At 42.5% G+C, this 13,963-nt stretch overlaps 1 protein-coding gene across 1 annotated transcript in view; it reads right to left on the bottom strand.

Moving 5' to 3' along the window:
- Positions 1-942: 942 nt before the first annotated feature.
- The window catches only part of LOC139924399 (extracellular sulfatase Sulf-2-like), a gene marked incomplete at both ends in the record, with an annotated part of 16,333 nt that continues 3,312 nt past the window's right edge, over positions 943-13,963 (bottom strand). The window contains 9 exons of the mRNA XM_078282509.1: positions 943-1,112; positions 1,781-1,840; positions 1,944-2,038; positions 2,163-2,259; positions 2,476-2,674; positions 3,928-4,162; positions 8,199-8,328; positions 9,604-9,660; positions 12,886-13,014. Of these exons, the coding sequence (XP_078138635.1) occupies positions 943-1,112; positions 1,781-1,840; positions 1,944-2,038; positions 2,163-2,259; positions 2,476-2,674; positions 3,928-4,162; positions 8,199-8,328; positions 9,604-9,660; positions 12,886-13,014 (1,172 nt within the window). The remainder of the gene's footprint in view (positions 1,113-1,780; positions 1,841-1,943; positions 2,039-2,162; positions 2,260-2,475; positions 2,675-3,927; positions 4,163-8,198; positions 8,329-9,603; positions 9,661-12,885; positions 13,015-13,963) is intronic.

Here is a 13,963-nt window from a genome sequence, read left to right as displayed (position 1 = left end):
CTGACTGTCTGCTCACAGTACAGCACATGTATGTCTGTGTGCATGTGGGAGTGTTTGTGTGTTTTAGACCGATATGGGTTTTTTAAGGCCGATATCGGTACAGATATTTTTCACACAGTCAATATTCAACATCTTTAAATTTGACTGTTTTCATGCCCAAAAATTACAAAAAAATCCAAGTATTGTGTTTCCAGCAGAAAAGGAAAGACTCTGAAACAGAATATAACAAAACTAAAACTCACTGAAACCCAAAATACTACTAGCCTACTACTATTACTTCTACTACTACACTTACTACTACTACTACTACTACTACAATTACTACTACTACTACTACTACTATTACTTCTACTACTACAATTACTACTACTACTACTACTACAATTACTACTACTACTACTACTACTACTATTACTTCTACTACTACAATTACTACTACTACTACTACTACAATTACTACTACTACTACTACTACTACTACTATTACTTCTACTACTACTACTACTACTACTTCTACTACTACTACAATTACTACTACTACTACTACTACTACTACTACTACTACTACTACTACTACTACTACTACTACTACCACTAGTACTACTACTAACAATAATAACAATATGAAACATGTTCATCCATACTTGTGTGGAATCTGATCCAAATGTCTCATTAGAATCAGTTAAGGTCAACCAGTGTAGTATTGATCTATTCTATAATAAATATATAATCAATCAAACTGCATCATATCATCAGATCAGATCAGTTTGATAAAAGACATATTGGCAAACCTAGATGTTGGTCTAAGCTTGGTTTTAGTGTGTGTTACATGTCCAGGTGTGTGTGTGTGTGTGTGTGTGTGTGTGTGTGTGTGTGTGTCGTACAGGTCCAGTAGGGCGGTGTGTGTGTGTGTGTGTGTGTGTGTGTGTGTGTGTGTCGTACAGGTCCAGTAGGGCGGTGTGTGCCAGTGCTGGTTGTCGTGTGTGAAGCAGGTGAGGCCGGGCATCGAGCACGTGTCGTTGTTCCTGATCCTCTTCATCATCTTCCTCATCTTCTTCCTCCTCTTCTGCTCCTTCAGCAGCCACGCCTTCTTATCCCGAACCCCGCCCTTCCTGCACACACACACACACACACACACACACACACACACACACACACACACACACACACACACAGCAGACAAATTATCAATACATATAGAAAGATGGCATTTTGTTGCTACATTTCGAAAATAGCCTAGTAGCGTGTGGGATTGTTTTTTGATTTTTTTTTGTCTCTTGAATAGATAGAACAGTCCTTCCATTGATTACCATGGTAATGGTGATTGTGGAATTTTAAGTGTTAGTTGCTATGGCGACAACACAGTCTGGACATTAAGGTGTAAAGTCTGTCACACTGTGAGAACTGAGCAGATGAGTCTGTTAGCAAACTGTCAGAACTCAACTGGAAGCTAACGTTAGCGACGAGGCTAACGTAGCTTCATCACAGACTGTACTTCTCTCTCTAGCTCTTCTAGTCAACATTAGCATGTTAGCTCTCTTTAGGATATATATTCTATTATCAGTCTGTGTATTCAGGCCTAAGTCCTCTGCTGAACTGGCTTTTCAATGATGTTGGGATGTTTTCAAGGAGAAAGTTGCAGCTTTAAAACATTAAGTGCTCACGTACAACACCTCAGTTTTATTTTGAAATTAGCGGTTCATTTAGAAAATTCCCCCTCAGGTTAGTAAACCCCAGCCTGGTCACATGACCCGGGTCACTTCCTGCCCGGCTGCCTCACCTGAAGGGATGCAGCCCGCCTCCTCGGTACCTCAGCTTACTCTTCACTTTAGACTTGTACCTGAACACATGAAGACAAGAGTGTTGTGTCAGACCACATGCCGTGTGTGTGAGTGTGAGTGTGAGTGTGTGTGTGTGTGTGTGTGTGTGTGTGTGTTTCTTACAGGTATTTATTACAGTCGCACTCCAGTGGGCGGGCCTTCTTCAGGTGACCTCTGACCTCTCTCAGGTTCTTTATCTTTGTCTGCAGCGTCTCAATCTGATTGGATAAGAGAAACATCAGTCAGTCAGAGGTAAACTAGTCAGTCAGTTAGTTAGCTAGTGTGTTGTGTTGTGTTGTGTTAATGTTAATGTTAATGTTAATGTTAATGTTGTGGTGTTACCTCGTGGTCTATGTGCAGCTTGTGGTCCTTCCAGGCCTGTAGAGACTGGTAAACACCTGTGTCACACTTCACTGTTTCATTGGCTAGGATGGAACACCTACAGTAACACACACACACACACACACACACACACACACATTTTTCAATATTTGGATTTTGAAGATTTTCAGAATGTGAAGAAAATCTATTTGCAAAGTGATTTATAATAATTCAAAGTGAATTATACAACAAGTAGTTGTGGCTAAACAATCTGATTGTTTTTTATTCTCATGTCTGTTCACACACACACACACACACACACACACACACTGACCTGTGTGTGACTTTGATGGAGTTGGGCAGGGCCAGGGCGTTGGGAACTCCTCCCATCCCGCTGAAGTCGTCCTCAGACTCGTCTCTTATTGGCTTGCCCCAGGCCCCGCCCACCAGGCTGAGGTTGCCGGGGTAACTGGTGGTATTGGATATGGAGCGGCTGTAGCGGTTCCTGGAGTAGCTCTTCAGGGCTTTGAACTCTGACACACACACACACACACACACACACACACACACGCACACAGAGGGAATTAGAAAACTGGATTCGGAAAAAAGTTGAAATTCTGTTTTTTACTGAGGTTCTTACACACAGCAGGACAGTTAGCTTGTATTCAAATGGTATTTCAACATCTCAGCTAACATTCAGTAGTTTCCCCAACTGTTCAGATAGAGTTGATCTTTTCTCCCAGTTTGCCCTTCCCATTGAAAACAACGAGAAAAAGAAGCTTAGACATCCTCTCTGATCTTCATCATGTAGAGGATGCAGTTCTCCTCTCAGCCTCTAGAGGTCAGACTCAAACCAGCAAACAGACAGAGAGCCAGCAGACCGTTCCTCAGAAAACAGCTGGAAAACATCAGTTCCAGTGAGATACTGGAACTGATGTTTGATACTGGAACAGGAATACAACCATGTTCCAGTATCAAAACACCCGGAGCCAAGAGTCTGTCGTCTGTAGCCAATCAGAAGTGATGTAACACTAACCTGTAGTCAGCTCAGCCAATCAGAAGCGATGCAACACTAGCTTGTAGTCAGCTACCCAATCAGAAGCGATGCAACACTAGCTTGTAGTCAGCTACCCAATCAGAAGTGATGCAACACTAGCTTGTAGTCAGCTCAGCCAATCAGAAGTGATGTAACACTAACCTGTAGTCAGCTCAGCCAATCAGAAGTGATATAACACTAGACTGTAGTCAGCTACCCAATCAGAAGTGATGTAACACTAGACTGTAGTCAGCTCAGCCAATCAGAAGTGATGCAACACTAGCTTGTAGTCAGCTAGCCAATCAGAAGTGATGTAACACTAGACTGTAGTCAGCTCAGCCAATCAGAAGTGATGCAACACTAGCTTGTAGTCAGCTAGCCAATCAGAAGTAATGTAACACTAGACTGTAATTTCCTCCGCCAATCAGAAGCGATGTAACACTAGCCTGTAGTCAGCTCAGCCAATCAGAAGTCTTGTGACAGGAGAGTCAATCCTTGCTCAGCTCACTTGGTCTTAAATGGCGATGTAGCAATGAATTATGGGCTACTGTCCAATTTGGAACCATTTAATTAGAAGTTAATTAGCGGTAATTTAGCAGCCATTTAATTGAGACCATGAAGCATTAAACCGCAAATACTATCTAATCTATACTGTAAATTATAGCCAAAATTATTATTTTTTTTAACTGTAACTAATTAGCTCTTCCCAGCATTAGATTTGCATGAGTGTGTGTTGACCTGCTCACTCACTCTTCTTGGGGAAGAAAGGTTTCTTGTTGAAGGGACGCATCACGGAGGGCCGCAGGTCCAGAGGTCGGAGGTCGCAGTCGCACGCCTCGGAGCTGCGCTGGTACAGCTGAGACTTGATGCTGATTGGACGCTGCCGAGTGGCCACGCCCCTCTGCGGGTTCTTCGCTCCTCCGCCTTCGCTCTTACATTTGAAGAGCCGCAGCTTTCCTGTGGCGTCCTCCACACACTGCCACTTCTACACACACACACACACACACACACACACACACACACACACACACAGTAATGGTTAACAGCAGTGTAGAGACTCTAATAAAGTGAAACAAAGCTTTGTTCCTAAATAGTTGACATTTTCTGTCTTTTATTGTCTTTTTTATGACTTTCAATTGTTTGAAATCTCCGTGTGTTTTGTTTTGTCTATTTATTCGCCTTTCAATTTGGTTTTACGTTTTACTTTTTCTTTATTTTGATGTGAGGAAGAGTTTCTTTATGTGAAAACACGGTTTCTTATACAGTTTCTTCATAAAAATGTTATTTGTGATGAACATTTTCACAAATATAAAATAAGTGGAAAAAAATAAGTTGACATGTTGCAGATACAAGGTTTCGCCCGACATCGACACTATATTGAAACACACATACACACACACACACACACAAATACACACTTAAACACAAACATATAACTACACACTGACTAAAATCCTGCGTCCTTCTTTATCTTTCTCAGTATTGTCACTCTGCAGTTGTTCATTAACAGGCTGCTGAGGATTATGGGATGCCGACTTAATGCTACTGTTACACTTAGTCACTCGCTCTTATTAAGAGTGACTAACAACGCCTGAATTGTAAATTGTATACACACACACACACACACACACACACACACACACACACACACACACATACAGTAAGCGTGTGGCTGTTTATCAGACTGATCCAGGAGCAGCAGCCACTGTTGCTAAGCGACTAATCAACTTGCGAAAAGGATGTTTCTACAAGTGTAATTAACCTCGAACACACGCATGCATACGTGCACACACACACACACACACACACACACACACACACACACACACACCTATGTGATCCTGCGTTCTTACTCTCTGCGTTCAAACTTTCCCTCGGGGTTTTCCTGCTTTATTATATTCTTTTCAGTTCTGTTCAGGTTTGTTCACTTCTATTCTGCACCGCTCTGCTCCATCCTATCTCCTATCTCCTATCTCCTATCCTATCCCATCTCCTATCCTATATCCTTTCCTATCTCCTATCCTATTTTATCCTATCCTATGCTATATCCTACCCTATCTCCTATCCTATCTTCTTTCCTTTCCCTTCCTTTCCTATCCTATCTCCTATCCTATCTCCCATGTCCAATCCTTTCCTAGCCTATTTCCTATCTCCTATAACCTATCCTATCTCCTATCCTATATTCTTTCCTTTCCTTTCCCTTCCTTTCCTATCCTATCTCCTATCTCCCATGTCCAATCCTTTCCTAGCCTATTTCCTATCTCCTATAACCTATCCTATCTCCTATCCTATATTCTTTCCTTTCCCCTCCTTTCCTTTCCTAGCCTATCTCCTATATCCGATCTCCTATCCTATCTCCTATAACCTATCCTATATCCCATCCTATTCTATTCTTCTATTTCAATCCATTCTGTCCTGTCCTGTCCTCTTCTGTCCTGTCCTGTTCTGTTCTCTTCTCTTCTGTCCTGTTCTCTTCTGTTCTGTTCTGTTCTCTTCTGTCCTGTCCTGTCCTGTCCTGTCCTGTTCTCTTCTGTCCTGTCCTGTTCTGTCCTGTTCTCTTCTGTCCTGTCCTGTTCTCTTCTGTCCTGTCCTGTTCTCTTCTGTCCTGTCCTGTCCTGTCCTGTTCTGTCCTGTCCTGTCCTGTCCTGTCCTGTCCTGTTCTCTTCTGCCCTGTCCTGTCCTGTTCTCTTCTGTCCTGTCCTGTTCTGTCCTGTCCTGTTCTGTCCTGTCCTGTCCTGTCCTGTCCTGCCCTGCCCTGTCCTGTCCTGTTCTGTCCTGTTCTGTTCTCTTCTCTTCTGTCCTGTCCTGTCCTGTCCTGTCCTGTCCTGTCCTGTTCTCTTCTGTCCTGTCCTGTTCTGTCCTGTCCTGTCCTGTCCTGTTCTGTCCTGTCCTGTCCTGTTCTGTCCTGTCTTGTTCTGTTCTCTTCTGTTCTCTTCTGTCCTGTCCTGTCCTGTTCTCTTCTGTCCTGTCCTGTTCTGTCCTGTCCTGTCCTGTCCTGTCCTGTCCTGTTCTGTCCTGTCCTGTCCTGTCCTGTCCTGTCCTGTCCTGTTCTGTCCTGTCCTGTCCTGTCCTGTCCTGTTCTGTCCTGTCTTGTTCTGTTCTCTTCTGTTCTCTTCTGTCCTGTCCTGTCCTGTTCTCTTCTGTCCTGTCCTGTCCTGTCCTGTCCTGTCCTGTCCTGTTCTGTTCCCTCCAGTCCTTGTTGTTCTTGTCTCTGTCTGGTTTGCAGACATCACATCTGGTTCTCATCTCTCTGACAGAGTTTTTCTGTTCCGCTCTGTTCCCTCTGGTCACTGTTTCTTGTTACAGTGGCAGCCATCGTCCAAGTCTCTGTTCATGCGTTCTTCCTTCATCTGGCCTGCGACAGTCCTGTATGAAGCTCTTTATTAAATATTATACAGCAGGAGCAAATCTGTGTGCTGTCAGACCAAAGTCTACACAGTCTCATCCAGCCAGACAGGCAACAGGCAACAGCTGAGAAGAGTGCAACACTTTATTTTTAATTGGGCATTACGTCAGGCTGTTACTGCGCCAGAGCACAGAGTGACCAGAATATATCTGTGATATATAGAATTATTGATCCATACCAATGACTCAATGATTACTTGTTCTGCAGCTGCTGAAATTTCTGGCTTCCAAAACTCACTTTTTAGCCGTATTCTGTCTAACACACACACACACACACACACACACACACACACACACACACACACACACACACTCCCCCCACCTAATGGCATTTTCAACTGCAGGATGATTGAGGACGGTGCTACGATGCGTTGCAACACATTTCATCTACAAAGGCTGGTACTATATGCTTTATGTTTTATGTTGTGATGTGTTTTTATACTTGCTGCAGCACAAATCGCTCATCTGGGACGATAAAATTGACTTGACTTGAAAGGTTAAAAAGCTAAAAAAGCAAATGCCAAAGCAGTTTTATCATTCCAGTGTTCAGGAGGAGATCAGTTCTATCAATGTTCTAACTCCTAACTCCTACTGGCTGCTGAGGCTGGACCTGTTCTGAAGGTGAAACTATTTCAACTTTGTCTGAAGCGCACCGCTCATTAATGTCACTTCAGAGTTCTATCAACCAATGAGGATGAAGCAGGGGCGGGACCAAGAGCCGGCGTCCTGCCGCCTTGTAGCTAACGTTAGCTAGGCTAACGTTTAGCATAGCAACAACACCCGGAGACGTCTTCCCAGCTCCAGCTCAGCTGATGCTGCCACAGCGCTCAGCACCAGCGCTTCAAATGCTTAAGAGGTCGCTGGCTCCTAAGTTCAGTGATTTTGGACGTCAACAAAGTTTGTCTCGTCCTACTGTAGTTGTTGGACCCACAGACAGTATTGTCTGTAGTTCTTGGACCCACAGACAGTATTGTCTGTAGCTCTTGGACCCACAGACAGTATTGTCTCCAGTCAGCTGTCAGTTGAAGCAGCGAGCTCCGCTGCCTCCAAACTGTTTGTCAGAATATCTCCAGAGAAGCCGTTTGTGAAAACGATCCGGAGAGCGACCGACGTATTTCTCTCCGCGGCCCGGAAAGCGGCGGCACCGACCGTTTCCCCCCGGCGGATCGTCTTCTACCGAACTCTACTGTTTACGATCTGACCCGACCGTCCGGAACCAGATCACTCCGCCGGGAACCGCCTTTCACCCCACAGCGCTCTGTGCTGCGCAGAGAAAAATAGTTCTGTGATTTCCTGATTAGTGAAAGTTGAGTAACGGAGGAACTGAGTCTGTTTCCTCTCGACTCTGTGGAGACACAAACGGCTTTTTTGGAGATATTCTGACAGCACAATACTGTCTGTGGGTCCAACAACTACAGGGATGGAAGAGGGGAATTAAATAGAGGAACTAAATCAATGAACTGATCCTGTAAAACATATTTTTGACACTTTCCCTTTATGGACAGAGCAAAAGGGCAACAGCAGTAGCGATCATGCAGAAAAAAGTTCAGCAGTGGCTTTGTCTGTATGGATTACTGTTGTTGTTGTTGTTGTTGTTGTTGTTGTTGTCATCATACCTGTCCGGTCTGCTGACACGGCGTCTGGTACTCGGCTCGCTGACACAGGTCTTTTACTCGTTGGTGTTTGGGCAGGAAGTTCTCCTCCTGGGACACTTCCTTCCCCTCCACACGCTGGTGCAGCAGTTTCCTGTTAACGGACCAATCAGAGCGTAACTTCACCTCAATGTGCCAATCACAACACAGCCTGCTGTTATAGTAGGCGTATCACCACACTGGCTCCTGTTACAACAACACAGCTCATAACAGGCTACTGTAGGTTATAGTGGTGTGGGTTATATTATAGTAGCAGTAGTTGTAATAATAATAGCAGTATTTACCCTGTTTCTACCAGAAACTAGTCTCAGTTTGGCAAGTTATAATACAGATTGTAGTAAAGCTTGACTTGTAGTACTAGTACTAGTAACAACAGGAGTAGCAATAGTAGTATTTACCATTGTAGTACTACTAATTGTAGTAGTGATAGCTTCCCTAGTAGCAGTAATAGTAGTAGTGGAAACAGTATTTACCCTTGCATTAGTGATAGTATTATTATTAGTTTTTTTATTTGTATTTTTTTTTGTTAATATATATTTTTATATCTCTTTTCTTCTTGTCTTATGTGTATGAATGAATGGAATTTTATTTCCGTGTCATGCCAAATTAATGGCCCATCCCACATGAGATTACATGACACAGTATATGCAGTATATGTTTGTGTATATTGTGGTCTCTTGTGGTTTATGAACTTGCTTGCCTTGAATTGCCCCTTGAGGGATGTATAAAGTATTTTGATTGATTGATTGATTACCAAATAAGTAGTAATAGTGGTAATGGCAGCAGTATTTACCATAGTATTAATTATAGTAGTAGTGATTGTATTATTTACCATAGTAGTGCTATAGTTAGTAGTAACTATAGCAGTATTTACCATAGTATTAGTAATACTGATAGTGCTAGCAGTATTTCCCGCAGCAGTAATAATAACAGTATTTACCGTCTCTCCACAGTGTACAGTAGTTATAATGTGAGCTGTACAGCAGCAGCAGTAATAATAACAGTATTTACTGTCTCTCCACAGTGTACAGTAGTTATAATGTGAGCTGTACAGCAGCAGCAGTAATAATAACAGTATTTACCGTCTCTCCACAGTGTACAGTAGTTATAATGTGAGTTGTACAGCAGCAGTAATAATAACAGTATTTACCGTCTCTCCACAGTGTACAGTAGTTATAATGTGAGTTGTACAGCAGCAGTAATAATAACAGTATTTACCGTCTCTCCACAGTTTACAGTAGTTATAATGTGAGCTGTACAGCAGCAGCAGTAATAATAACAGTATTTACCGTCTCTCCACAGTGTACAGTAGTTATAATGTGAGCTGTACAGCAGCAGTAATAATAACAGCAGTGATGTCAGTGTTTACCCTCTCTCCACCAGAAACGAGTCTCTCCACAGCTTTGACTTCTTGTTAACTTGGAACCTGAGGAAGAAAATAACAGAAGCAGAGTTCATTTATATTTATACACTCTGCTATACACACACACACACACACACACACACACACACACTCACCAAGCACCAAACACTCTCCTCTCCTCTCCTCTCCTCTCCTCTTCTCCCCTCCTATCCTCCTATCCTCCTTTCCTCTCCTCTCCTCTCCTCTCTCCTCCTCTCCTCTCCTCTCCTCTCCTCTCCTCCTCACAGCCGGACCAGAGGACTTCACTTCAGCTCAGGTGAAAAATCACAGACATTTATAACATTTAACAAACTCCCTCTGTGACGGACTGACTCCTGCACTTCATCTGCTTCCTGCTCTAAGATGTTTCTGTTAATTGTAACTTATTCTTTAAGGAATAATATTCTGTCTGTCATCACCTTGTTAGGGCTGAACGGACAACAGTTTAACAGGCTTCTGTAACTCGACATGTAGCTGACAAGTCTGCGGTTATCAGCTCTTCAACTGTCGGACCAAGTAGATGTAGCCTCTCACTGTAAGTCGACATTTGTGAATTTCATAGCTGCAGATAGCAAAGTGCAACCATCTGTACAACCGCAGTCACTGAGCAGATCCAATCAGGGCTTTGCTGCCTTGCTCCAAAGCGCCTCAGCAGTAGTTAAAACCTCTTCCGCTCTGCCGTCCCGCCGGCGGGTCGATCATTACAAACACATGTTGCGTGGCCGAGCTTTGTTCAAACCCACAGAACTTTATTTTAAATTCTAATCCAGATCTCAAGGTTTCCAAAGACACCAAACATGTCAGGCTGAACTACAGGGAACATGATGATCAAGACATCTGGCTGGATTTTGGGAGTTGTTATTATTGTCAGCTAAAAGTTACATTTTCAATTCAATTAAAGTCAAATTTTCAAAACTTCCTTTTTACAAATGACATGCTGCTCGATAAAAAATAGAAATAGAAAATGATATTCTAGTGCTGCAAACTGTGATGTGTTTGACAGTGACGTGTCTCTGACTGATCTGAACTGAACCACCAAGGCAACAAGAACGGAAAGACGAGTGAAGGAGAGATTGCTTCATAAGATAGTTTTATCTCTCTCTCTCTCTCTCTCTCTCTCTCTCTCTCTCTCTCTCTCTCATCACCTCTTCTCTTTTCTCTCTCTCTCAGCTCCTCAACCAGGAGCCAATATCCCCAGTATACCATAATACTCACTGTTGCCGTGGCAACAAACAAAGACCAGCCAGACACACTGATTTCAGCACCAGTGTCTGCCTGGAACCCGTTTTCTTCCTCGTCTCAAAGCTTTCTGACGGGTCGAAAACTGAACTGAAGTCCCCCGTTTTTTTAATCTCAATACTGTTGAATGATGTGTCTTAATATATGCAAAATAAACAAAATCAAATCAAAAGTCTCTGTTATTTTCCTGGTCCATCTTGAGACGCTGGTTTTCATCCTGTTGGTCTTGTTTATCCAGATCATTCTCCACACTTTGTTTTCTGGCAGAATCCATTTTTGAGCTCGGATAATGCAAAAAAGAGCAGTTGTGGTTGTTTGATCATCAGGAAACCAATCACTGTAACCGTGGGCGACGCCGGTGGGAGGATTATCCAAGTCCTGTTCTGGGGTTTTGTTTGTTAGTTTAGTTTTTGCACATGTTGGCAGGTTCAGGGGGAAGAACTGGGTTCGATGGCCTATTGCCTGTTTGGCTCAACTGCTTCCTCATCCTTTTCTTCTCCTGACCCCAGTGTCTGCCTTTGATTTTTTTTTTTTGGAATAGCAAGCATGTAATTTGTCATAATTTGTGATTTGTGATCAGCTGTGAGCAGTTTGGCACTAAACTGACTCACCCTGGATTAAAACCCAGGATCTCTGTTGTGACAAACCTCTGTTTTACCAACTGAGCTAAAAGTGATGCCTCATAGCAGTGTCCCGCAAAGGCTCATGGGCCGTGAAGTTTTCTGAAATATTTGGGACCGGCAGAGTGACTTCTATTAGCTGCCACTTTGCAAACTGGGTGGCTCTTTACGTTGCTGATGTACGGAAGCCCATTGAGGACATATTCATGTGTTTTATTTATGCCGTTTTCCTGTGATAACGAGTTAATTTTCTTTGTTTTCTCAAGATATCAAGTTATTTTATGTCATTATCTCAAGATAACAAAAACTGTTTTCCAGAGATAATGAGAACATTTTCTCATTATATTGAAATAACAAAAATGTTTTTCTCAAGATAATGAGATAATTTGCTTTTAAAATAATTTCAGGAAACATATGATCATTCTGTGGAATTCAGTACAGTTCACTTTAATCAAGGCCTGGCACAGGCTGAAGTTACGGAAGCCCATTGAGGACATACATTCATACATTTTATTTACGTCGTTTTCCCGTGATAAGTTAATTTTCTTAGTTTTCTGGAGAGTTAGTTATGTCATTAACTCCAGATAACAAAGCTTGTCTTCCTGAGATATCACAGGAAAATGGTGTAAATAAAATGTATGAATATTTGTCCTAAACAGGCGTCTGTACTGAAGTAAAGTGAGCAAGGTGTTTAAGTGATGAGCTGCACTGAGGCTCATATTTACATGCTGCTCCGTCTGTCTCACCGCTCTGCTCTGACCCCTGACCCCTGACCTCTGACCTCTGACCCCTGACCCCTGACCCCAACAAGCTGTAGAGGCTTTCTGTTTATCACACTGTTCATTTACACCTGAGGAGCTAATGGTTTGTTCTGTGTGTGTGTGTGTGTGTGTGTGTGTGTGTGAGAGAGAGAGTTTGTGTATGTGTTTGCCTGTATACATGCATGGGTATGTGTGTATATATAGTACATCTAAGGTGCTTATGTGTGTTTGTGTATGGGTTTGTGTATATGTGTGTATGTGTGTGTTTGTTTGTGTGTATGTATATGTGTTGATTTGTGAATCTTTTCTGTGAACCTAAATTTAAATTTAAAAGGTTTTCAGGTATTTTCTGTATATGTGTGTGCGTGTGTTTGTGTGTGTGTGTGCGAGTGTGTGTATGTGTTTAGCTATATACATGCATGGGTATGTGTGTGTATACAAGTATGTACTTATGTGTGTTTATGTATAGGTTTGTATATACAGTATGTACGTAGGTTTGTGTGTTCATTTGTGAATCTTTTGTGTCTGCCTAAATTTAAAACAAAGGCTTTCAAGTATTTTCTGTATGTGTGTGCATGTGCATGTGTGTGTGTGTGTGTGTGTGTGTGTGTGTGTGTGTGTGTGTGTACCTGTTAACAGGTCTGTCAGTGTCCAGCAGACTGAGTATCGACTTCCCGTCCATATCTGGAGGAGTGTCCAGCCCCGCGATGTCCAGGATGGTCGGAGCCAGGTCGATGTTCAGGACGATGTGAGGGTTTCTGAACACACACACACACACACACACACACACACACACACACACACACACACACACACACAAAAAGGAATGTGTTACTCCACTTCCACTGACTTAATTACCCTGCAGGCAGAAACACACCGGAAGCGTCAGACACCAAAGTGTTTTCAAGCCTGCCGATAGTTTCAGTGTTAATTGGTGTCAAACCACATGAAACACGTTTGATCTGAAGTTGGTTTCAGTTTGGAGCGTCGGCACAGAGCCAACATGGCTGCTTCTTCTGGAGCTGCAGAGGAAACTAAACTAATGATTTTAAATCTCTGTGTAACTCTGGTAGAGTCTTGGGTTGTGTCTCTTCCTCCATGATAAAACCCTCCAAATCAGTGATTCTGTGATCTGTTGCTCCGGTAGAGCAGACTGGAGAATTGTGTTTTTTTCTCTCTCCATTCACTGCCGTTGTCTGGAGGAACAGTCTGAAAATCACTTCTAGCACATAAAGGAATGCCGACAAAGCAGATTCTGACTATATATAAAAAACTAGTCCTGCTGCTGAATTGTTTTGAAGTGAATCTCTTTCTTTATGTTTATTAAACCTTTCAGTCTGAACAAGTGGAACACTGAAATCCAGTCGGAGGAAACTTATTATGATGGAACAAAGAAAATAATACTTTACCAATAATTGTAAACAGGCAAAAAAAAAGTGATACAATAAAAAAAAAAACACAATTCTCCAGTCTCCTCTACCGGAGCAACAGATCACAGAATCACTGATTTGGGGGTTTAATCATGGAGGAAGAGACACAACAACAGATCTAACGATGTCTTCATTAAACAGCTTTGATCATATTCATTTTTTAATTAATTTCAAAGCTTTGTAAATCATACTTGGAATCACTCTACAAGCCAAATAAATGTGCAGTGATTTGTCTTGATGAAGTGTTGACATTCTCTCTCTCTCTCTCTCTCTCTCT

The sequence above is a fragment of the Centroberyx gerrardi genome, unplaced genomic scaffold, assembly GCF_048128805.1.
Source record: "Centroberyx gerrardi isolate f3 unplaced genomic scaffold, fCenGer3.hap1.cur.20231027 Scaffold_197, whole genome shotgun sequence".
NCBI classification, from domain to species: Eukaryota; Metazoa; Chordata; class Actinopteri; order Beryciformes; family Berycidae; genus Centroberyx; species Centroberyx gerrardi.
This window is presented reverse-complemented; position numbering and strand designations above follow the sequence as displayed.